This window comes from Lissotriton vulgaris, chromosome 6 (assembly GCF_964263255.1).
Source record: "Lissotriton vulgaris chromosome 6, aLisVul1.2, whole genome shotgun sequence".
NCBI classification, from domain to species: Eukaryota; Metazoa; Chordata; class Amphibia; order Caudata; family Salamandridae; genus Lissotriton; species Lissotriton vulgaris.
Window position 1 is genome coordinate 1,229,234,744 of NC_141694.1, and position 25,206 is coordinate 1,229,259,949.

The window sequence follows — 25,206 nt, forward strand, 5'->3', positions numbered from 1 at the left end:
ATTACTTTTCCTGTGATCTTAAAGAATCCAAGCAGTACTCCCTTAAAGCTATAACTGTCGTATTTTCCAGGAGTACCCAGCTGAGTGAATTTCAGCTTAATGAAAACTGATGCAAAGGTGCATTTGCACATTTAACTTTCTTTTTACTTTTACTACAATGAAAAACTATATATTTGTCCACTATATTCATAGGTGTTCCCTCTTTTTTCACACCCTTCGAGTTAATAAATCTTTCCCTTGATAGGATTACATTTGCAAGCATTTCCAGGTTTGGAACTACGATGAAGGGTATATGAAAATATCCACAAGTGAGTTTGTGGGTCTACACTTACTTCTGAAGGTAGGAGGTCAATTAAAAGCCTGCAAAACCCACGCCCCAACCCTTAATTTACAAATGTGGCCATTCTAATATACTGGCAGAAGATACTATTTCCAAAAATACATTTATGAGGGTAAAATTCTACCTATCTGCATTCTTCCTTAACATTTGGGAATTTGTCATTAAAAAGAAATGAGATGCATTGGACATTGAATTTGAAATCTTTAGTGCAAACAGCTTTGACTCTGGCTCTGTATGAGTAAAATAGGTGTTGTGCACTTTGTCTTAATAAGTGATTTTTAAATATGCTATATGGGTGGGAAACTATTTGACATTTGCTATGACTGCATAGGTTATTTATTGTAAAATATAATATTATTGTAAATCCACCGACATTCCCATTTATCCTGTCTATTTCTGATTTTCTCACTGTTGCTATACACTCTTATCACCAAAACACAAAACTTATAGTTATAGTATAAAGATGAAGGAAAGAGGCTTTTTACTGTTCTTTATAATGTGTTTTAATATATTTCTATAGTAGAATTCGTAATGCTATTTTTTCTGTAAATAACTACATTGCATTTTATATTATAACATTCAATAAAAATATGACTTATAGATTGCTGGCCTTTCTGACGGGAACCACTAGACTTGCTATGTGACACAAATGTGGTTTTGCTGCATGTCCCTATTAAAAATTCCTCTTCCATACATAAGTCAGTCGTAAACATGGAAAAAAGTGGTAAATTCCCATCCACAATCACATCAATGCTGCATTTTTTCTTAGGAACATATTGGTTATTAATGTGGAGTTCTGCCAAACAATATGAATATATTTTGCACTTTTGATTATTAGTGAGTGATGTGAGCAGATTGTTAGCTTAGTGGTCTACGTAAATTATATTTACATGCTCAAAGTGAAAACACTGTGGATTTTCACAAACCTCTGTAATGCCTTTCCCCGTGCTTATATGCACTTATACATTATTTGTTTGTGGTCCTGGTGTATGTGGTGCAAACCGTTGAAAAGTGCAAATAAAGCCCATATTTTCACAATTGATTGGGCAGAAGGGACATCTTAACTTGGGAAGCCATGTGTGGCTCATGTAAACATTAGTCAATTTATGTAAGAAATACTCTCCCCACCCTCCCCACAAGAGGAGATGCGTTTCAGAAAATCACCTATTCCTGACATTCATGTTCTACAACCACATGCATTCTGGGAGCTGTAATCCTGGCTCAATTTAACGTAACCAACCGGTCTAACACAACTATAATCAGTTATTTGTAAAATAGTCTCCGGCAATCTGATCGGTCATCTATGTTAGTCTGTGTGGTAGAGTTTGAACTGTAAATTATGCTAGGTTTGCATATAATTCTAAGTCAAAGCCTAGTGTTAGCACATAGAATATTTGGTGAGACACACAATTGGATTCCAGCATTTTCACATTAGTATAATAATCCCTGTTCATAAAGCATAACTTGTGTCCATGTGCTTGGATATTCGTTTTTATCACCTTAATCAGTGGTCCTCGTTTTAGTGAGTTTGGAAGAAGGATACATTGTGTTGCCTAGCCTGGATTTGAATCTGGAACTTGGACTTGTTCTGACCCACTGAGATGTCTTAGTGATGAAGGTGTTCTCATGCCATAGTGGAAAGACTAACATTTACTCCCAATTCTTCATATTCACAAGAAGTATGCAAGATTTCAAAAAGTCCTTTTTTACATGCTCCAAAATGCCTTTTTAAGTATGCCCTTTTGAGTAAGCGCCTATTATAGTTCTCACAGAAATGATGCACACCAGTGAATCATAACATTTTAAAAGGCTTGTGGTGATAATTAGATCAAGATGGGTTTGTGCTAGGTTGTATCTACAGCAGCAAACATATTGGCAAACATAGCTTCATTGATGTTCCACTGGAAACCAGAGGCTTACCCGCAAGAAAATATTAAACATTAAGTAATCCTTAAGACAGTCAAAGACTGAAGTGGTGTTTCGCAAAAACTTAAAAACCTGGTTGTTCAGATAGGCTGTTCTTTTACTCCTCCGAGCTACGTTATGCTTTTACTTCAAACGAGCTCGACCTCAGCACCGGGACACTTCAGTTGAAATAGCTGTGCACTATATAAAAAAATATATTATTATTTTTACAACACAGGAGCAGTCAGTTTAATATGCAGTGCTGACATGAGAAAAGGTATTCTTTGTGGGTGTTCAAACTCATAATCTGAATGAGGTTTGCTTTTAGAAATGTACCTTCTACCTACGTTCTCAACTAAAAACATGTTGTAGTCCTTATTTGTAGCTGACTTTATAAACGTCATAAAAACAGTTAAGTAGTTTTCTGACAAGGTTTACTCTTTTCATCCTCCCTGTTTTCAACAATTTTCTTCTGACTTCTAGTTATCTACAAGACAAGCTTGCTGCATCTCCAGCCACGTCAGATGACCATTTACCTCCCAGAAGTGCGAAAAATTTCCATGGACTACATCAATTTGCCAGTGTTTAACCCCAATGTTTTCAGCGAAGATGAAGATGATTTACCTGGTAAGATGACTTATGTACAGGGCATTGTATTTGGCCAGATCATTTCTGATAATGTGTGTAAGGCAAAAAAAGGTGCACCCACCCACTCACTTTGAACGGGAAAAACAGAGGAAAATATTTCTTCAGTTGTTATTTTGATGGTATGTGTTAAATAGGGAATCCAACATTTCTTCTCTCTTTGACATTTTGAAGTGGTGCAAACACTTACAACTAAACTTCAAGTTGTCAGTGCTGTGCACTAAGCAGGTCACTGATGCAGTCAGATCAGGGTCAGTTATCTGCTTTGCCAATAGCAATTCAGATTGGCTGCTCAGTGTTTTTTTATGGCATTGCACGAAAATAGTTTTAAAATTGCTGTCTCCGAGGGAGACAAATAATCATGAGGAAATATCTTGCAGGATGTTGACTTCCTCTAAGATCACCAGAGAGGATCAATAATGCTAGCTGGAAACCAATAAAAGTAATACGGGCAACCCAACACATGCCATCCCACCAATGGGATCCCTCCTTAAATTCTAGCATATTCATCTAGCTATTTCATGTGCTATTCTGCCAATCCTACATTGTTGAAATTAAACCATAGAGAGATGAAATCCCTTGATTGAAAGATCTTAAATCCTGATTACTGCGCAGCTTGTTAACATCGTACCCCACATTGGGCATGATGCTCCTTATAAAATAAAAAGGTTGCTTTCAGCTTAGAGTTGAAGCTGTGTCAAATTAACATTAGATTTGCCCCTTTGGATATATAAAATTGTAGGTAACTCAAATACAAAATATATCCTGTATACTTAACTTAAAATTATAGTTTGACATATAGGTGATATATGGATTAGTCCCACAGTCATGCATTGTTAAAACAAGTATTCAGCTTTAGTTAATTAACCATATGCACAGTAACAAGCCATGCTGACCACTCATCCAAATGGATTGCTCTTATCACTATTACAACCAACTTCCTGGGTAATTTACCCTGGCCAACTGCTATATTTAACTTGAGCAAACTTATAGTTGCCCCATATACCTTAGCCTTAAGCCTTATGGTACAAGGAAAAAGATTATAATAGCCAAACATACAACACACGACCCAGTTACTCACATTCACACAACCATTTACCTACTTTTGGGTCGGAGTGGAGCACACCTACCATAAACCTTCTCTCCATACATAGTGTGCAGAGAACATTATAAAAAGAACCTATTTAAAGAATAATGACCCTTCTCTGTTATTTCTGTGGAGGACCCACCACTTGAAGTTTGCCCTATGCTGATAGTTGGGTCATTGTTTCAGGGGAAATAGGGGCAATAATTTTCCAGCATTTCATCATCGAGCAATTTCGCATCTGGCTTAATTAAACGCTCACCCACTACAGCTCCATTTGAGGTCGTGCCTTGCAGTGAATAAAGCACAGTTCAGTAGTACTTGAAATGCATAAGCATTAGTTACTGTATCATCAATCTTTTCCTATAACTGTAATGTAGGACAAGCATATTTACTAAGACAACATGGGGAAAGATTCTTAGGTGCCCATGGCTCAAAATTCTTAAAATAGTCTCAGCCCTCTGTTTCACACTGGGTGACACAGCTTACACTTCAGGAAAGTCTTGAAAACAGAACTTTCTCTTGGTATTTAATAAGAAACATGTCTCCCAAGGAACTGACGGAAGAATGTCAGATTTAAGACCTTCTTTTTCATCCATCTGATTGTATCCCTAATAAAACAATAATTTCTTTCAAGATCACCTTTTATCAAGCTGCAAACCACAGGACAACATTATAAAAAATATCGCTCTTGTTCGCCATTGGTCCACCTGCAAAATAGTTCTATTATTACAATGCTGAGGATGCGTGATTGGAATAGTGGTGCTTTTAGAAAGGTATCATTAGTAATTATTTGCTATTCTGCAGGTGGTCCAGGAGGCAACACATAATCTTGCTCTGCAGATATAGTGCTCCTCCAAACACCTTTTCAGTGCTTCAAGAGAGAGCACAAGGCAAAGGAGCAAATACTCACTGCCCGCTAAGCTACACCTCCCCATTCCCAGAATATTTCCGTTCAGCACCATGGGAAGTGGATTGGGTTATTTGGCACTCCTTCTGTCTCTTTCCATCCTCAGCTCTCTATCTCCAGCCCTGTGTCAGGACATCAGCAGACTGTATCTTTGAAAGGAGTTTCCCAGATAGCCACAATATCTTTAGGTACTAGAGCTTGTAGGGAGAGGATCTGCTATAATAGGGAAACTAATGGTTTAGTGACATGTGTATTGGAACTTGTCTATAAAGGATTAGAATGTGTGAATATTAGGTTTACTAAGAACACAGATATATAAAACCAGGAAACGATTATGGAAATTCATGGGGATTCTCTGAGGGGAAAGGTGATAGCTGAGCTCTTTATGTTACCTGAATGTGCCATTAGACAATATTACAAAATGTTGTAAGTCATCAGTAGAGCATTGCCATGGTTTGCATAAGTGCTTAAAAACCCAAAATAAAAGGCATTTCTGGAGTTGCGAGAAGTAGTAACTTGGACCTTGAGAGACAAGTTCAATAAGAAAGACCTGTGCTATTCTAGTAGTGAAAAGTATCAAGAGCCCACGTTTGCAGAGCTGCCAGTGTCAGATAACAGTTCTTGAGTCCGGAAAGGTAGGAGTGATTTCATTGGATATTAATTGAAACTGAAGTTCCATTAGAGGAGACTGAAAGACATCTCAGTGCACCAGCTCAGGGAGCTCACAGGGCAAGTAACATCACTAGCTCAAAGGGAGACCTTTCAAAAGACTAACGAGTGAGGTTTAGAGAGTTTGTCTCAGTAATAGCAGAGACCAATGACAGCAGAGCAGCACTAAAGCAAACCCGGCAGCATTGATATTAGTGTGTCTTCTGGAGGGCTGCTTAAGTAGCACCCTTAGAGCTATTAAACGCTTTGTGTACGAGTTAAAGAGTTTTAAAGTTGCTCTTTCTCTTGGAGCCAATAGTGGGAGTTTGGGGCTGGTTTGATGTACTTGTGGTGTTTCAGGTCAAACAGAAGATAAGCTGTGTAATTTTGAATGCTCTGGAATTTTTTTAATGATGTGTTGGGCAGGCCTGCATAGAGGCTGTAGATATGGGTAGTCCACATGGCAAATTAGGACGATAAGTATTAGGGCACCCTTCTGAGAGCAGTGGCATAACACACAACTTCTATTTAAAAACGTGTATCGTGAAATGCTGTTTTGGACACCGCATTTACTTTGTGGGTAATTGATAGATCGCTAATCGAAGAACATTCCAAAGTTGCAAGCAGAAGCTGTAGGGGCGGGGGGGAGTCAATCCGTCCTGCTCAAGTGAAGGGGAAGGGATTGGAATTTGATTTGGCTAAGGAACAGGATAGGATTTCAGTTTCTAAATATTAGTTTTAGTAAATAGAAAGGCAAAATTAGATGTTACTCAGTGAAGTGGAACGATTTGCACACATTTTGTCTATTTTTGTGTGATTTTTATGAAGACTAATATTTTGGTCATTTATTTTATTGAAAATTTCCTTCAACTCTATTTTCTATTTTTAGTGACACTCTAAAGCCTGTAATGTTTCTTTCCTCCTTACAAACTGGAGTTTTTATCCTTCTATGCTGTGTTTATAACCCACTCACCTCCTGCAAATTTGCTTTAAGGGAAGATTTGCCCCTCAAAAGAGAGTAATTGAACAGATGTCGTTGATGTTTTAGTCATTTGACTATTGGAAATTTTCTTCTTTACTTTGTGTTCATTTGGACAAACGTTACTTTTAAAACACGTGCTTCACTGATCCAAGTGTTATTTTAAGATGTTTTTTTTTCCATTTGTCTTGCAGTGACTGGAGCATCTGGCATTCCTGAGAACAATCCACCGTGCACTGTGAATATCCCGATAGCCCCTATCCACAGTTCTGCTCAAGCTATGTCACCTACGCAAAGCATTGGATTGGTCCAATCTTTGTTAGCTAATCAAAATGTACAGTTGGATGTTTTGACCAATCAAACATCATCTTCAGGATCTACAGACCATGGAGGAGACCCTAATATCCAATACCCAGTGGCCAACCGCTACTCTAATCCTGGACAAGTTATTTTTGGCGGTGTGGAAATAGGACGTATGATACAGGCACCTCCTCAACAGCTTCCCTTCTCAACACCCCTTCAACAACACCCCTTTCAGGTGCCGCCTCAACAGCATTCTTTCCAGGCACCACCTCTACAGCATGCTCTGCAAACACCCCCTCAACAGCATCCCTTTCAGGTACCTCCTCATCAGCATTCTGTTCAGGCACCCTCCCATCAGCATCCTCTCCTGGCACTCCCTCAGCAACATGCCCTCCAGGGACTTTCTCTACAGCATGGCCTTCAGGGGCCAATTCAACAACATGGACACCAGGGACTGCCTCAGCAGCATGGCCACTTAGGACCGCCTCAACAGTACGGCCACTTGGGGCTACCACAGCAGCATACCCACCAGGCGCTGCCTCAGCAACACGGCTACCAGGTGCCGCCTCAGCAGCACGGCCACCAGGGGCCGCCTCAGCAGCACGGACACCAGGGGCCGCCTCAGCAGCACGGCCACCAGGGGCCGCCTCAGCAGCACAGCCACCGCGGTCTGCCTCAGCAGCACGGCCACCAGGGCCCACCTCAGCAGCACGGACACCAGGGGCAGCCTCAGCAGCACGGCCACCAGGGGCAGCCTCAGCAGCACGGCCACCAGGGGCAGCCTCAGCAGCACAGCCACCAGGGTCCACCTCAACAACACGGTCACCAGGGGCCACCACAACAGCACGGTCACCAGGGGCCACCTCAGCAGCACGGTCACCAGGGGCCACCCCAACAGCATGGCCACCAGGGGCCGCCTCAACAGCACGGCCACCAGGGGCCACCGCAACAGTATGGCCACCAGGGGCCGCCTCAACAGTATGGCCACCAGGGGCCGCCTCAACAGCATGGCCACCAGGGGCCGCCTCAACAGCATGGCCACCAGGGGCCGCCTCAACAGCATGGCCACCAGGGTCCGCCTCAACAGCACGGCCACCAGGGGCCGCCTCAACAGCACGGCCACCAGGGGCCGCCTCAACAGCACGGCCACCAGGGGCCTCCTCAACAGCACGGCCACCAGGGGCCTCCTCAACAGCACGGCCACCAGGGCCCTACTCAGCAGAATGGCCACCAGGGACACCCTGAACTGCACGCCCACCAGGGGCCATCGCAACAGCACTCCCTTCCAGTGTCACCTCAACAGCACATAAACCAGGTGCCACCTCAACAGCATGCCCACCAGGCTCCCAGTCAACAGAATGCCCACCAGGTGCCTCTCTCTCAGCAGCATGCCCATCAGTTGCCTCCTCAACAGCACATCTACCAGGTGCCCTCTCAACAGTTTTCCCACCAGGTACCCCAGCAACAGAATGGCCACCAACTGCCCTCTCAGCAGCATACCCACCAGGCTCCTCCTCAACTGCACACCTTTCAAACACCTTCTCAACCACACTCCCTCCAGGCACCTTCTCACCAGCACACACTTCAGGCAGCCCCTCAGCAGCACCCTCTCCAAGCACCCTCTCATCCCTACCCATTGCTGTCTCACCCTCAGCAGCACCCCCTCCAAACGCCGGCTCATCAGCACCCCCTCCAAGCACCAGCTCCTCAACACTCCCTCCAAGCACCGGCTCATCAGCAGCCTCTCCAAGCCCCCCCTCATCAACACCCTCTCCAGCCCCTCCCCCATCAGCACCCTTTCCAAGCTCCACCGCATTCTCAGCCTCCCCAGGCCTCCTCTCAACAGCATCCTCTCCCAGCCCCTCCACACCATCAACAGGGTACAGTCCAGATGTCAATAGTGGATCATGGGGAAAGAGACCTTGAACCCTTGCAGAAAGCTAAAGTAGCACGACCATCTCAGCAGTGTGCTGAAGCCGATGCCCTTGTTTTCAGCGCAGCACCAGAAATTCAAATGACAAAGATGAATCCTCCTCCTCCATACCCAGGCACTATTCCGGCCCCACCTACTGCAGCTCCACCTCCCCCTCCAATTCCACAGTCTTCTTTGGAACTTTGCCTCAAAAGGGGAGACTTCTCACTTTTTTCACCAGGAAACTACCAGACTCCAGTGGGTTATGAGAGGATAACAACATTTGATAGCAGTGGTAATGTCGAAGAGGTGTGCCGGCCTCGAACTCGGATGCTCTGCTCGCAGGGCAATACCTATACTCTACCAGGCCCTGGCAGTTCTGCTACCTTAAGAGTTTCTGCCACTGAAAAAAAAGTTAAGCAGCCATGCACTAGTGCTACCCTTAACCGACTTACAGTTCCTCGCTATTCTATACCATCAGGAGATCCACCTCCATATCCTGAGATCGCTAGCCAATTGGCTCAGGGAAGAAATGCAGGTCAGAAATTAGATAGTAGCATTATCCATGCCACACTGCGAAGGAACAGCAGAGAGGCTGCCTTGAAAATGTCTCAACTAGCCGATAATCAGCGGGCTACTTTGCCACATCCTCCGAAAGCAAAAAGCTCTGTTGTAACATCACAGTTTCAGCAGAAGACCACTGCAGCTTTATATACCTGCAACCAGTGCAGCAGCAGTAACAACAACACTACAAATACAAATAGCAACACTATTTGTACTAATAGATCTGATTTACCTTCAGGGAGTGGCGCTCATCAAAGCACCGTTATTGTGCACTCTGCAAGTACATCACCTTTGACCTCCCAATCTTCATACAATCTTTTAAGTCCTACTGAGAGCTGTCGTGATCGGACAGAATATATCAACTCGGCATTCACAGAGGATGAGGCACTTTCACAGCACTGTCAAATGGAGAAATCACTGAGGCATAGAACACTGACTGAAGCTGGTCCAGGAGTGAAGCGACCACCTCCTTATCAGTGGGACCCTGTGGTTAATGAGGACATTTGGGTTCCCCAGGAAAGAACAGCCCAGAATTCAGTGTCAAACCCTCATAAACCTCCCCCTCTGGCAATCGCACAGCCCCAGTCTGTGGATATGACCCGCATTCCATTTGTTTCCCCAAAATCCCCAACTAGCCCTACTGGCACTTTCCCGCCTAATTATGGTGTTGGTCTTCCCTATCCGGGAAACTACAACTCTCTTCCCCTTCAGGGAATGCAAGCCCCTTGCTCCCCCAAGGAAGCAACAGCCCCTATGCAGTTTACACAACACGAACCAAACTTAGGGCTCCAGCCAGGCTACCCACCTAACCTTTCTTCTTGCCCAATGCCTCCTATGTATCCAGGAAGCAGCACTTGTTCAAATTTACAGCTTCCAGCAATAGCCTTGCACCCATGGAACTCTTATAATACTTGCCCACCTATGCAGGCCTCTACCGGTACTCTTTCTCCTAAACCTCACTCTGCAGTGGAGAAGCCTGCTGTATCGTCCCCTCCAGCAGATTCACAGAGTCGCACAGGCACAGAAGTTATGGTAGAAACTGCAGACGCATTTCAAGAGGTTTTGTCCCTAACAGAAAGCCCGGTGCCACAGCGGGCGGACAAATTTGGTAAAAAGAACCGCAAGCGCTTGGACAGTCGAGCAGAGGAAGGAAACGTGCCTGCAATCACAGAAGGGAAGGTAAAAAAGGAGACAAGAACCCTGAGTGACTTTAACTCTCTAATCTCCAGCCCCAGGCTGGGAAGGGAGAAAAAGAAAGTGAAGAGTCAGAAGGACCAACTTAAAAGCAAGAAGCTTAATAAAACAAATGAGTTCCAGGACAGTTCAGAGAGTGAGCCAGAGCTTTTTATTAGCGGGGATGAGCTGATGAACCAGAATCAGAGCAATAAGAAGGGATGGAAAACCAAAAGGAACTTAAGGACAGGCAGCGAGCTGGATGAGTTCAAGTGCAGAAAGGCCAATGAGAAGGAAGATGGGAGGTTTGGCAGTCAAGGGTTTGTGTATGTGATGGCGAATAAGCAGCCATTGTGGAATGAGGCAACACAAGTGTATCAGTTGGACTTTGGAGGACGAGTCACTCAGGAGTCTGCAAAAAACTTCCAGATTGAACTGGAAGGAAGACAGGTAAGACGATGTGTTATGTTTGAGCTATCTGGTATTGTCAAAAAGGAATGCTGTGTTTCCACTCATACTGACTTGATCTCATATCACAAAAAACGAGAACTATATGGGACTATTTTTTTTTAATGTTCTACCATAAGTTCACTTAAGGATTGTTGGAACATAATAGTGAATCAAAATGTTATTATGCTTTTTAAAATATATTTATTTATTTATTTTTAGAGTTTTATATAGCGCGAACAAGATCTTTGCAGATATCAGAGCGCTTTACAGAAACAGTAGGTAGGAAAACAATCTTTTGAAAACAGTGTAATATACGGTAGGGAGTGAGTTGCAAAGTAGGGTAGTACTTGCACAAGAGTATGCACACTAATAACAATCTAGAAGCAATAATATTGAGGCCGTGCAATGATGATTGGAGTAAGATTATAGCACCCCAGAGGGTGAGTAAACACACTGTTGAGAACGGAATAATAGGCAGTAGTGAATGGATTGCAAGTTAGTAGGGCACTCAGTCACAGTGTACATCCCTAGTAACACTCTGGAAACAAATATTAAGGCATCCGTGCTATGATTTTAGTCCAGTAGCAGTCGTATAAGAGTCTAATATAGATAAGCAATCAGGTAGCCGGTAGACTAGGGGCCCTGTACTGTCATTGATCCAGTAGCAATAGGGTTCAGGTGAACCTAGCCATAAGGATGGCTTTTACCTCTTTCTTGAAAAGTACAGAGGAGGGGATAAGCCTAGTTTCTGGCGGGAGTGCATTCCAGATCCTGGGTGCCATTCCTGAGAAGGAGCGTTTGTATGTTTTTTCCTTCCGAAATCTGCGAGGTTTCAGGAGGAGATTCTTTGTGCTTCTGTTGGATCTTGAGCCTCCTGATATAGTCAGTTTGTGAGTGAGGTAGTTGGGTGCCTTGTGGTGTACGGCCGAATGTGTCATACAGGCAATTTTCAGCTGTACTCTGGCTTCAAACGGCAGCCAGTTCAGGGCTTTTAGGTCAGGGGATATGTGCGAGTGTTTTCTTGAACCAGTGATGAGCCTTGCGGCCGCGTTCAAGGAGGCTCGTAGGGGCGCCGTTGTTGTTAGGGGGAGCCCGCTGAGAGCCACAATTCCGTAGTCTATGCGAGGAATGACTAGGGCTTGTACAACAGTTCGGAAGTCCTTGGGTGGTAGGAAGGGTTTGAGTTTTCTCAGCGTGTTGATTTGGAAGTTGGCACCCTTGGTTGCTTTGCTAATATGCTGCTGCATGTCGAGATTGGAGTCAAGTGTGATGCCAAGGGATTTCGCCGAGTCCACGATGGTGGGGTGGACATTTAGTGCGGTTAGATGATTGAGCCAGGTTTGGGTGATGGCCTTTTTCGCAGGAGGCGAGATCAGAAGGAACTCAGTTTTCAGAGCATTTAGTTTAAGGTGATTGTCGGCCAGCCATGCTTGAGTGTTTCTTAGTGTGGCATTCAGAAGTTTGATGTCTTCAGGGGATTGAAGTTTGAGGTAGAGCTGAGTGTCATCTGCGTACATATGGAAGTGTACATTTGATGCTTGAAGCAAGGTGGTGAGTGGTTCCATGACGAGGTTGAACAGTGTGGGCGATAGGGAGGAGCCTTGTGGGACGCCTAGTGTTACGGGCACAGGCGAGGACAATGCATTATTGATCTTGAACTTCTGAGACCGGTTGTGCAGAAAGGAAGTGAACCATTTGAGAACCGTCCCAGATATGCCCATTCTGTTGTTTAACAGCTCCAGTAGATTCTCGTGTTTGACCGTATCAAATGCGGAGGAGAGGTCAAGGAGGATGAGGAGGCAGGACTCGTTGTGATCAAGGATTTCGAGGGCATCATCAATTATGTGTGTCATAGCCGTTTCCGTGCTATGTTTTGCTCTGAATCCTGATTGGTGAGGGTTGAGGAGGTCAAACTGCTCAATGTGTTTTGTCAGTTGGAGTTGTACACATTTTTCTAGCAATTTGGCCAGAGTGGGGATATTGGTGATAGGTCGGTAATTGTTTAGGTCGGCCGGGTCGGCTGTGGGTTTCTTGAGTATAGGCGTGACCTGCCCTATTTTGAGGGAGTCTGGGATGACCCCTTGTTGCAAGGAACAGTTGATGATTTTAGTCCAGAGTGGGAGGAGCATGGGGGTGAGGGCTTTAACAGCGTTGGCATGTAGGGGGTCTGTGAGGTGATTGGCGGGTTTCAGGTTGCCGAGCAGCTTCTGAATTGATTCTTCAGTGTAGGTGACAAAGGACGTCCATGAAGCGTTGTTTTTAGGTTGAGTGTTAGTTATACCTATGGAGCAGGAGTATTGACTTACGTCGTTGATGAGATCATTCCTTATGTTGTCGGTCTTTTGCTTGAAGAAAGCAGAGAAGTCTTCGCAACTTGGAATATCCTTTGCTGAGCTGTTAGGTTGTGGAGGCTGCGTCTTGGTTTGGGTTTTGACTAGCTCGAACAGTTTTCTTGGTCGGTTTTTTGCTTGGTCCAGCTGTTGGCTAAAGAAGCCTGATTTTGATCGTTTGATTTTTCTGAAGTAAGCGTTTCTCTTACTCTTAAGCGCTCTAAGGTGCCGTGCTGAGGGGTCAGATCTCCACGTGCGCTCTGCCATGCGCATAGCACGTCTGTCCTCATTGAGTCTACCATCATACCATGGGTTCGAGTTCTTGGTGGCGACTCTCTTCATTTGCAGGGGTGCGGCTTCATTGATTATTGTAGACATAGTGTTTAGATAGTGGTCGGTCAGTGAATGCACATCAGAGACGCCCGTCGGGGGAAGAAGGAGATTGCCTGTGTGGGCAGGCAAGGAGTTTGGTTAGTTTTACTACCATTTTTCTTCATTCTCAAGTTGTGTAAACCGCACCACCGATCAGCTCTACTGGAAAAAAGTGTCTACGCATTTTGGAAAGAGACCAGGATGCATGGACTTTGCAATCAAGTTTTTATCAACTGTATGCATCTTCTGCATGCCTCGCTCTTAGGTCTACGTAGATTTCAGTTGTGCTTGGCCTTTTTTTTTTTTTTTTTAAATCATAGATAATAGCCCAATTTTCTTTAGGGTTGTTCTGTACATGCCTCTATTACTTCACTGATTTTTGTTTAACCGTCACCAACACTTTACTTGGAACTGAATAAAGTAGATCTTTCTCAGCTTGGTGCCTGTGAGTACCCGGCCTCACATGTTGAAACAAGATAAGATTGTACTAAACGCATCACTGAGGTCAGCACAAGCCTGTTATCAAAAAGTGCACTTCACTATTATCTTGGGAACTTTTCTCTTGTCATAAGGGCTATATGAAGCTCCTGGTTTACTACAAACCTGTGCGGAATCATAGATAGAGGTTCACCCCATAACCCTGTAAAATACTTCTAAACTTTCTTTTCCCAGTTACTTGTGTCAGGCTATAGCAGTGAAGGGAAAAACAAAAATTCCAACTCTTGAACGTCCCTGCTCATAGAGCCATTTGAAGAAATTGGTTGGAAGAAATCTAATTTAGTGCAGAAATCTAATTCCTGCACCGCTTGTGACAAGAGAAGAGGATGATGGTTATGATAAAGCAGAGTTTTCCAAGAATCGTACCTCTATTAGAGATGCAGCCCATTTATCAATAAATTGTTGAAAGATAGACATTAAAGGGCCCAGTTGATGAGCAGGCTCATGTCTTCCTCATGTCCTCCTCCCCATACACAGTGTTTGGGTGAGAGAACACATGCAAAGATAGCAAATTCCTTCCAGCCAGACGATTAGCACATAACATTGATCTCCATCAGGAAGTTTCACATTACCAAATGGGTCATTAATTCTCTAAGACTGTAAGATACGAAACAGCCATCCTCCCCAGTTTTTTTTCAATATTACATTTGCAAGACAAGTTACAGTTTGGCAACTAGATAGATTGAAAGTTACTTAGTCATAAGAAATAACGCACAACTCTCCCTCAGTAATGGGTGCTCCTTTACCTTGGGGTAAGGGCTCCCTAGTAGTGGTTGCGAGCGTCCAATCTCAAACTTATCAATATTATTGGGTACCTTGAGAAGAGTTAAAAGGTATTTTCTCCAGCTTCACACCTGAGAAATAGTTGTCAGGATGGGCATCACAAACACCACTTTAAAGATTTTTTCTATTTTCAATGGTTTAATAATTTGCATATTGATGATCTGCAATTATCCTTATTCACTCCTCATTGGATATTATAGACTCATCTGTGCGTTGAATGCTGCCTGGGAATTTTCGTCAAAGACCAAACCTCCGCTTCATATTGCTAACATATATTTTTCTAGTTGTTCTCTCTTTGGGCCCCACATGGATGCAGAAATATAGAAGATGACAACGGAGTCTGGGGTACAGGACCCCTACATCATCCTTCAGAAAGAATCATGTTTCTTTTTCAGGGCACCATTTCCAGCAGGTTCAGGCCTCACATATCTCAAACAGAATGAGAGGGGCCCCTTTACCACCAAAGGAGTAGGGCACCAAGTAGACCTCAGTCAAAAAGAAATCCCCTTTGGGCAACCTAGTGAACCAAAACACATGCATTCATGATTATGTGTATGAATGAATGTGTTTTGGTAAACTAGGTTGCCCAAAGGGGATTTCTTTTTGCCTCAGGCCTCACATAGGCAGCAATATAGAGAGCTAGAGGATGGGGTGAGGGTTCTTCTTAAGTCCCTGACACTCGTAAAGGAGCTGATAATTTCAAGCACTTATGGGTTCCAGAAACACAGTGGGAGGCAGGATGCAATTTGATCTTCCCAGACTGGAAAGGAGGTATGGCAGGCTCTTGAGTGCTGGAGGCTGTGGCCATGGAGCACAGCTTCTGATTTCTAATTTCCACGTCCTCGCTATATGCCGCCAAGAAGACTTATGACGCAAACAATCTTTTCACTTGTGCTTGGAAAGAGTTAACTTCTTTTCTTCATAAAAATGATGAAAATAGTTTCCTTTCTGTCAGGTATTTTCTGAATGACACAAAATGAAAATATGGGAAGAAGTGGCTCATTCTAGTTCTAAATACACCTCAACACTGGTCCAGGGGGCAGAATTCAAAGTGATGACCCTATAGTTAATGGCTATTTACCTCAGTCTAGGGCATTTTCTGGTTGCAATCCATCTTCAAAATGCGTACTTCCCTCTAGATGAGCACATCATAAATACCTTTGGCTCATGGTTGGAGATGCACATTTTTCACAGAGTGCTTGGCAGTAGTAGCGACCCATCTCTGGAGGGGAAAGCATTCATATCTATACTTATATGGATGTTTGACTGCCACTGTAGGAGGGAGCCATTAATGCTCTTTGGACCAGGGTTTTCCTTCTGTACTCCCTGAGGTTTTCCATCCATATCCATTGGGAGAAATCAACTGATTCACTAGAATAAGGTTCACTTTCTGGTAACTACAATGAACACAAAAAATATGTCCTTCACTGCCTGGAAATATGCCTCGCTGTAGGTTTGAAAGGTGGCTTCTTTGTTGGAGCCGATGTCAACTTGCATTTTCATATGCAGCCTTTTCAGGAATGCGTTAATTTGAAGTAGGCTTGAGTGAGGGGTCATTGAAAGGAAAGAATTGTCCTGTTGCCTCAGGTAGGTCAATCTCTGTCTTGGTGGAATCTCTGTCTTTTGTGAAATCTCTGTCTTGGTGGATGGGTGAATCTGGAGAACAGTAGGAGGGGGGTCATCTTTGGAAAGGGCAACTCGTTGGATGACAGTGCTTGCAGATGCCGCTCTAGCTGGTTAGGCCACTCATCTAGGGGGCTCACTCGCCCCAAGCCTTTTGGTTTCTTCAACATACTCTACATCACATATGTTTTCTGGAACACAAGGCCAACATATTAGTTCTGCAGGTTTACCATGATGTTGTGAGGCAAAGAGGCTCTTGTGCGGACAGACAGTATAACAAGAATGCTTTATTTCTGCATTCAAAGGAGAATATGATTGATAGCCCTGTCCGGAGAAGCCCAGTTATGGCACTGGGCAATTCAACACAATCTTTAGCTGACAAACACATTTTGGGTGCATCCAACATGCAGATGGACAACTTGGGCAGGTGTTTTTAAGAGTTTAATCAATGGGTCACTCATTTGGTGTTCGTCTATGAGGGAGAGCCTCTCTGGAGCTTTTTGCTAAGAGTGAAAACAAAACAAAATACACCTTTACACTTCCAAGCTGCCAATTTGGAAATATCTGGAAAATGTTTCTTTTTAATAGGTTGGTCGAGGGCAACCAGGTACACCTTCTCTGCAATCCTGTTAAAAAAACAATAACAGAGAAAGCTCATATATTTTCTTGTTCCCCCATGATCCTGATGGTGCTGGTTAGATGAGGTAGATATGTTAACAAGAACCTTTGTCTGGTTCTTTGGTGTAGCAACTAGCTCTCAATATCTTTACTGTGGCTAGATTTATTGGTTATCAGCTGGAATTATCAGCTTTATCATTTACTGTATTCTGATTTATTTGCATCCTTCTCCTAGTTCTAATTTAAGATCTCAATTTTTAGAATGTGTATCACCTTTAGATTTGACCTCCCCTAATTTGTCAAAACTGGCGTACTCTAAAATTTGAACAGATTGATTATAGCATCTAAATGCAGGTCATTTGTTGGGCAATTGTAAATAGCTCAGACTTTCTCAGTTTGTAAAGGCTCTCATGCATACTAAAGGTCATACAATATAATCTTCTCTTTTCTTCCTTGGATAACTACAGGGAATACACTCATAGTCCACTCTCTAGGCCGACCAATTTCCATTCAGTTGGTATGGAAGTTTGACAGCCCACACAAGAAACAACACCCATGGCTTGTAGGGAGAAGATGTGTGTGGCACAGAACTATGAAAGACTCTTTCGACGCAGCACTGGATGCCTTCACTCCTACTTTTTTTTTTTTTAGTTTTATATAGCACAAACTCGACCCGAAGATATCAGGTATCAGAGTGCTTTACATGAAAACCAGGTTCGTTACAGATGGACACATTTATTTTTGTTTGGCGCGGGGAGATTACGTGATTTGCCCTGAATCACAGGATGTTGAGCGTCCCTGCTGAGACTCGAACTCTTTTCCCCAGCTTCGAGGTCGACCTCTCTAACCGTAAGGCTAATCGATATTGATGACAAGGATGTCATTGTTATAAAACAGAGATTGGATGCACAAATCAATAAAATTATGAGCCCCTATTAAGTCATGGATATCCCACCATTTTAACCACCTGCATGCTTGTTTTTGGTGGATTTAAACTGCCTTAAAAGGGAATGTAAAAGACTCTAGTGACTGTGGAAGCGTAATAACTGCCAAGAGAGCAAGGTATTTATATCTCTGCTATACTCCATTATAATTTAATGATATGATCGGCCAAGGCGAATTATCTTTCAGTGAAGATTCAAGTTTCTACTAACTCAGAACCGTTCTTAATAGTGCAAAAAACTAGCCAACCTCTGTTTTTTGGGGAAAATTGATAATTTATGCTTGAATTTTAGCGTCAATCGTGCTTTCTTGGTCAAGAACGATAAGAACAGTTTGAATTCCTCTAATCTCATGAGATCAAATCAATTCTTGGCTAATTTTACTCACTTCACACCTGACGGATTGTCTGAGCTCCAACTCTCTCTTAAACTTGAGTTGCATCAGGAAGCCTTCTCAGCTCATATTCTTCACGTTGTATTGGGAACTTAACCTTGGCTCTCACTATGGTATGTTATGCCTCTCTTGGTACTGCTGTAGTCCCTCTTAGTTTAAAACATGCTGTGGTTGCACATATCCTAAAAACATTTGTTGGCTGACGCAAACATTCCTAGTACATATTGTCCTATTTCATTTTTCCAGCCTCTATTATATAGGTGAAAAACTTGTGCCCAATCCGGTTTTAGAAAGGATTGTGTGAAATTAGCATAATTCCACAAAATGTAGAGAAAATTAAGTCCAACTTGGCATAATTACGCAAAAAATGCAAAAAACCCAAACCACGATAACAACAGCTGCTCATTGTCTCTTTTCCTTTCAGTTTGCATTACATTTTTACATTATATGCACATTTGCAGCTAATTTTTACAATGAATGCAAACTCTAAGTGTTGTCACTCGGACGTAGCCAAATGGATGCATTGCAGTGCTGTTACACGTAACACTGACAAAATTGAAGTGCTGAATCTGGGATGTTAGAACACCATCTGGCCAGGTGACTCGTGGCCTTTGGATCTTGGTGTTCCTCCTACTCCCAGCACCTCTGTTAGAAATCATAGCTTTTTCATTGAAACATTTTTTTTATTAGCTCAGGTTAACAAGATTACCTCTACTTGTTTTAAAAATGTTATAAGAAATGTCCCCTTTTCTTCTGCTAGTATGTCACAAACCAGTGTTTAGGGCACCCATTATTTCTAAATTGGGTATTGCAAAAACGACTCAAAGAAATGGTTACAAAACTCCAACTGATCCGAAACACTGCTGTTTACTTGATTTTCTGTCTGGAGTACCAGACTTCTGCTTTCCATCACAGATGCCAATTGCATTGGCTTTCTATTGATAAAATAAGTTTATTCAAAATATTATGTCTCACTCGTTGTGCAGTTACCAAATCAAATCCCTTCTACCTCTAGGACAAATTTTAGAAATAAGGGGGTGATTACGATGGCGGACAGACTTGAGTCCGTCCGCCATCGTCATGGGAATCGGTACCAACCGGCCATATGGGAGCGGTCCCGCACATGCAATTATAATGCGACCGCCACTGTGGCAGTCACATTGCGCATGTTTACCATTACAGCTGATGCTGCTGGCTGCTGCACCCGCTGCAATGGCAAAAATACATGTTGTGCATTTCCCTGCACTACGTGGCAGGCACCACACAGTGCCTGCCACCTGATGCAGGGAACTATGGTGCCCCCCAAGTGCAAAATTGTTTTGCCCCAGCACAAGGGGGGCTCACAATGAACCTTCAAAGTCAATCTTCGCCATTCTTTGAATGGCGGAGGAACCACCAATTAAAGGCTGGCAAAATGCAGCATCCTAATGCGGTGGACGACGCCTGCTAGGCGCCGCCACCATTCTAGGTATGCTGGCCGGGTCCGACAGGCAATCAGACCCATGGCGGGCAGGCTTTCTGTCTGCTAGCACTCCGCCCGCCGTCCTTATCTGGCGGGCAGAGAATGACCATACGATGGCGGTGAACCGTGGCGGGTTCACGGCTATCATAATCACCCCCTAAGTCCTTAACAGATATCTTCTTTCATCTTCTGTTAACTTGGTGGTCCACCATTTTAGGACAGTAAGAAGGGGTGATTGCACCTGTGCACAGGAAGGCTCTTTCTCGTTCTGTGAAGGAAACGCTTAACATCCCCTAGTGGAGAAAATAATTATTAATTCTTTTGACTTGGGGGCATCCCCAGGCCTCGTAGACCGGTTGCTCCCAAGTCATGCACCAGTCCATTCTCCTCTTCCATTTTGCCGTCGATGGTGAAGTTTCCGATTTCCATTGTCAAGCTATGTCCCTTGTAGCCACTGTAAGTCAAAGCCAAAGCAGTGTTAGCCCATAGCAACCCAGGGAGAGTTCAGTGGTGATATGAAGAAGGGTCAGTTTGGGGTCAAGGGGGAAAGGGTGATCTAAAAAGTATTCTAGGCAGGATAGCATTCGTTCCCAGTAATGGGCGCAGTTTCGTGCAGACCCATGTAGTGTGGAGGAAAAATCTATCCTGTGTGTTGCAGCGCATGCGCTGGGGGAGTCGATCATCCCCATCTGTGTATGTCTGTGTCTCGTAAAGTATGTCCTATGTAGGTAGCTGAACTGAACGAGGCGCAGTCATCTAACTATTGTTACCAGCCTCTGGGATGTCCTATCCTCTCCCGTAGTCTTTGTCCTCGAGCGTTCCTATTTCTTTATCCCAGGATTTAGGTAGCGCTGGGAAGTTTTCAAGGATATTGTGCACCAGGGAGCAATAATTCTGTGATAGTTTGTGTTCCCCCAATTTCCCCATCAGCAGTTTGGCTTCTAAGGCGTTATACTGAAGGAGGATCTCTATCCCTGAATTGTATTGTGTTGTTATGTTATGTCATCCTGTTTTATAAAGCCGACAAAGAGGCGTCCCAGCGCTGAAAGCAGAAACATAAAAGGCTGCTGTCAGAAGAGAAAACTAAAGTGGGGGAAAGAAGTACGTTTTGATAGCCTTACGGAACGCCAGTCGTTAATACTGTGCATGGAAATGGAAAAAGTGTTCCAAAGTTTTGCAACCAGTAGACGGAAAGAGCGCCCACCAGCCCGAACCTTTCTCACCCGGGGGACAGCAGCCAGATGGTGTAAGAGCATGACGTAGTTGCAGGTATTGATACAATTGGCTGCGGTGTAGGATGTATTCTTTTTGTAACGTTTGATATGTTTTCAGTGTGGTGCCCTCCATCAGATCCCCCAGCATAGAGATGCCGATGAGGTCTCATTGATGAAAGCCTTCCTGCATTGCCACCTGTCCAAGAGTGGACCCCTCCCACAATGATGTTTGACCTGTGAGTTTCCCATCCCATCCTGTGATTTTCAGGGCCTTTTTCCTTGTCTGGTTCACAACCAGTGTTACCAGTGGGAGTGTTTAAAAAAAAAAAATCTTTTCTTTTGATTTTTATTTTACAAATAAGCAACAAAAAAGGGGAAATCACACGCCCTGCATCAAAGAAGAGGGAAAAAGGTTTATATAGCTCTTGTTACCCCTGTTGGGGTGTTAAAGCACTTTTTTTGGGACGAATAGCACGCTACTCCGGAACCCATAAAGGATTAGTGGTAAATTAGTATAGTGAAATATGAAAGTAATTTGAGTGGTGGATGTTAGTCAGTTATTTGGATTGAGAAGGACAGCCGAGGGATAGAAAAGGGAAAAAAAGTTTGCATTTATTTGGCGCTTGTTAACCCTAATGGGGTGTTTAAGCACTTTCTTGGTGAGTAGCACGCTACTCTGGAAACCATAAGGATTAGTGGTGAATTAGTATAGTGAAATATGAAAGTAATTTGAGTGGTGGATATTAGTCAGTTATTTGGTTTGAGAAGGATGGCGGAGGGAAAAAAGTTTGCATTTATATAGCGCTTGTTACCCCTGTTGGGGTGTTGAAGTGCTTTTTTGGCGTGCAGCACCCTACTCCAGAACCTATTAAAGGATTAGTGTTGAATTAGTATAGTGACACATTGAAGTAGTTTGAGCAGCAGATATTAGTCAGTTATTTGGATTGAGAAGGGTAGCGGAGGGATAGAAGAGGGAAAAGGGTTGCTTTTGTATAGTGCTTTCTACCCCTAAAGAGGGCTTTTTTCAGCCAATAGCACGCTACTTGGAACCCATAAAGGATTAGTGGTGAGTTAGTGTAGTGAAATATGAAATTTGATAAGTCGACATGTTAGTCTGTTATTTTCATTGAAAAGGATAGTGGAGGGATAGAAGAGTGAAACATTTAGAGATTGTTTTTATTCTTTTGGGACATCATAACAGTAGTGGGAGACTTGGGATGTGTAAAAATGGATGTGGAGTGGAAGAGTGAAAGTGAAGAGTTTAGAAAGGCTTGTTTTGGGGGATCAACATAGTAAAAAGGGTGTCAGATGGTGCAAGGAGAGAGGGGAGAGTCTAGAAAGGGCTATTGTGGGGTCATAAGTGGTATGGGGGTTCAGATGAAGGAGAGAGTGGATGTAGAGGATATATTGATAGATGTATAGGGTGAGAAATTGGTTAGTGCATTGGAAAGAGTAGTAGAAAGAGGTTGGAGATGAGTCAGGGAGTTGAGACAGAGATTTATTGAGAGAGGTAGAGGGTGAGAATTAGGGTAGTGCATTGGATATGCTGAATTAGAAGAAAGTATTAAATATTTAGATCCATAAGTAGATGGAAAACTTATAGATGCAGAAAGGAAGTAAGTATATGTAGATTAAAGATATTGATAGAGGTATAGGGTGAAAAATAGGGTAGTGCTTTTTTTTAGGAAAGTAATAAATACATAGATCCAAGTACATGGAAGGTATATAGATGCAGAAAGGATGCAAATATTAGTGGATTAAAGATGCATTCAATAAACTCTGGTTTTCAAGTGTTGTAGTTAAAAATGTATTTATTAATTTTTTTAAAACAATTATTCGACAGGTTTATACAAAGCGATACACATGTATAGGTACATATCTATAGCACAAATAAATGCTTGTATACAGAGGGATATGCTGTATATTTCTGTTTGCTTATTGTGCTTATGTGGGGAAAGCCAATTCTTGAGTAGTTTTCTTAAGATGGGGTTGTCAGTGGATCTTATGTTGGGGGGCAAAGAGTTCCATACTTTGGCTGCTTGTACAGAGAAGGATGTGCCACCCATGTTTTTTTTCTTGTATTTGGGGATTTTGAGGTGAGGTGCCACTCTAGAGCGGAGGTTCCTATGATGAATGTGTTTGGTTATTTTATTTCTGATGAAGAGTGGTCCCATTCCATATATCGCTTTGTGGTTGATACAAAGCAGCTGTAACGTGGATCTTCTGGCAACCGATAACCAATGCAGGGCTTTCAAGGCAGGGGAGATGTGGTCTCAAGGTTTGATATGTATGAGTAGTCAGGCAGCCAAGTTCTGAATTTGTTGTATTCTTTTCATAGTCCTTAAAGGGGATCCGTGGTAGAGGCTATTGGCGTAATCGAGTTTGGACAGAACAAGGCAGATGGTAGCTTGGACCTTGTGTGTAAATCCCAAATGGTGGAACATTTGTTGCAGAGTTTTTATAGTAACAAAGCTTGATCTTGCAAGTTTGTCCACTTAGCATTCATCGACAGCTTGAAGTCCATGGTCATTCCGAGGTTTCTTACTTTCTTCGATACTTTAGGCGGTGATCCCAGTTCATCAGGCTAGGTGGCAATCGGATCATAATGTTTCCAATCGCCACACATGAGTATTTCCATTTTGGAAGCATTCAATTTGAGATGGCTTCACGTCATCCATTGATCCACGGTTCTGAGACAACTGAAAATTGTCGCGTTTCCAATGACTTAGGTGCATTCCAGTTGAAGGAGTATTTGCGTGTCATCTGCATAGTTATAGCACATGAAGTGAAGTTGATTGATCAATACTAGTAATGACTTCATGTAGATGTTGAAAAGCATGGGCGAGATGATAGAGCCTTGTGGAACCCAAGTTTTTGTGGAGTACGGTTTGGACGAGAAAGGTGGGGTATGGATGACATTAGTTCTGTTTTGAGGGTAGATCGTGACCCAGTCTAAAGCAGTCCCATTTATGCCAGCTTCGTAGAGTCTTTGTATCAGAGTGTCATGGTCAACCATATCAAAGGCAGCTGAGAGGTCCAAGAGGAGTAGCGTAGCAACCCCCGTTGCGGTCAGCTGTGTTCTTCAGGTCATCCCAGATGTCAAGGTGGGCAGATTCTGTGCCTCTTTCCTGACGAAATTCTGTTCGGACGTATGGCATTCTCTTCAATGAATTGTGACATCTGGGTGAACGCTGCTCTTTCCACCAGTTTGCTCAGGAAAGGTCCATTTGTAATGGGTCTGTAGTTGTCAGGGTTCAGCAGGTCCAAGTTTGTTTTCTTCAGTAAAAGGCATATGTATGACTTTTTGAGTTCTTCTGGAAATATTCCGGTAGTTAAGGAATTGTTGATGATTTTTCTTACTGGAGTGACAGCAGAGGTTGTTAGAAGAATACTCTTGAAGGTTTGTGGTGGACACAGGTCAGAAGGGTTGCCGGCAGGCCTGCTTGCTTTGACCAGGTCCATTAATTCATCGTGTGAAATGTGTTGGAAGGAACGGAGAGTCTGAGTTAGAGTATTCTCGGATTGTTGTTTTGTAAAAAGGCTAGTGCATGGGCTTTATCTCTGTTTTAAGTACGAGTCCAATTTTTTTTATATTGAGCAGAGCATCAAGAGCATTAAATAACATGTGAGCAAACACTAACACTAATCGGCACAAAAACGATAACTTCATCTTTCCAAATTACGAGAAATGGCACAGGAAATCCTTTTTAAAACACAGCTATCACAAATATCTATAACAGAGTGATTGATGGTTATATAATACCAAAGTGCAAAAGAAAAAGTCCAAGTGCTAGTGCACAGATGCTAAATTGCAATATTAAAGTGCTAAAGTGCTTGACCGAGCATATTTCTAATTCCTCCAAACCTTATAAGAATGATAGAACAACAGTTAGATTCTAAATTCCGGGCAGTACTATCCGTCTATCTGGTTTTCCAAATTACTTAAAACTTCTTGTTGAATTTCCTGGAAGCTCCCACCCGGCTTGCATAAGCTCCTTCGTTTTCATTTTGTTCAACCATTTGTCGTAAGTGGGAACATCGATAGACCTCCAATTTTG

At 43.1% G+C, this 25,206-nt stretch overlaps 1 protein-coding gene across 1 annotated transcript in view; it reads left to right on the forward strand.

Annotated features, from left to right (window-relative positions):
- Positions 1-25,206, forward strand: part of TULP4 (TUB like protein 4) — a 631,050-nt gene that overhangs the window by 496,275 nt on the left and 109,569 nt on the right. The window contains exons 12-13 of the mRNA XM_086927321.1: positions 2,729-2,872; positions 6,706-10,913. Coding sequence (XP_086783447.1) covers positions 2,729-2,872; positions 6,706-10,913 — 4,352 coding nt within the window. The remainder of the gene's footprint in view (positions 1-2,728; positions 2,873-6,705; positions 10,914-25,206) is intronic.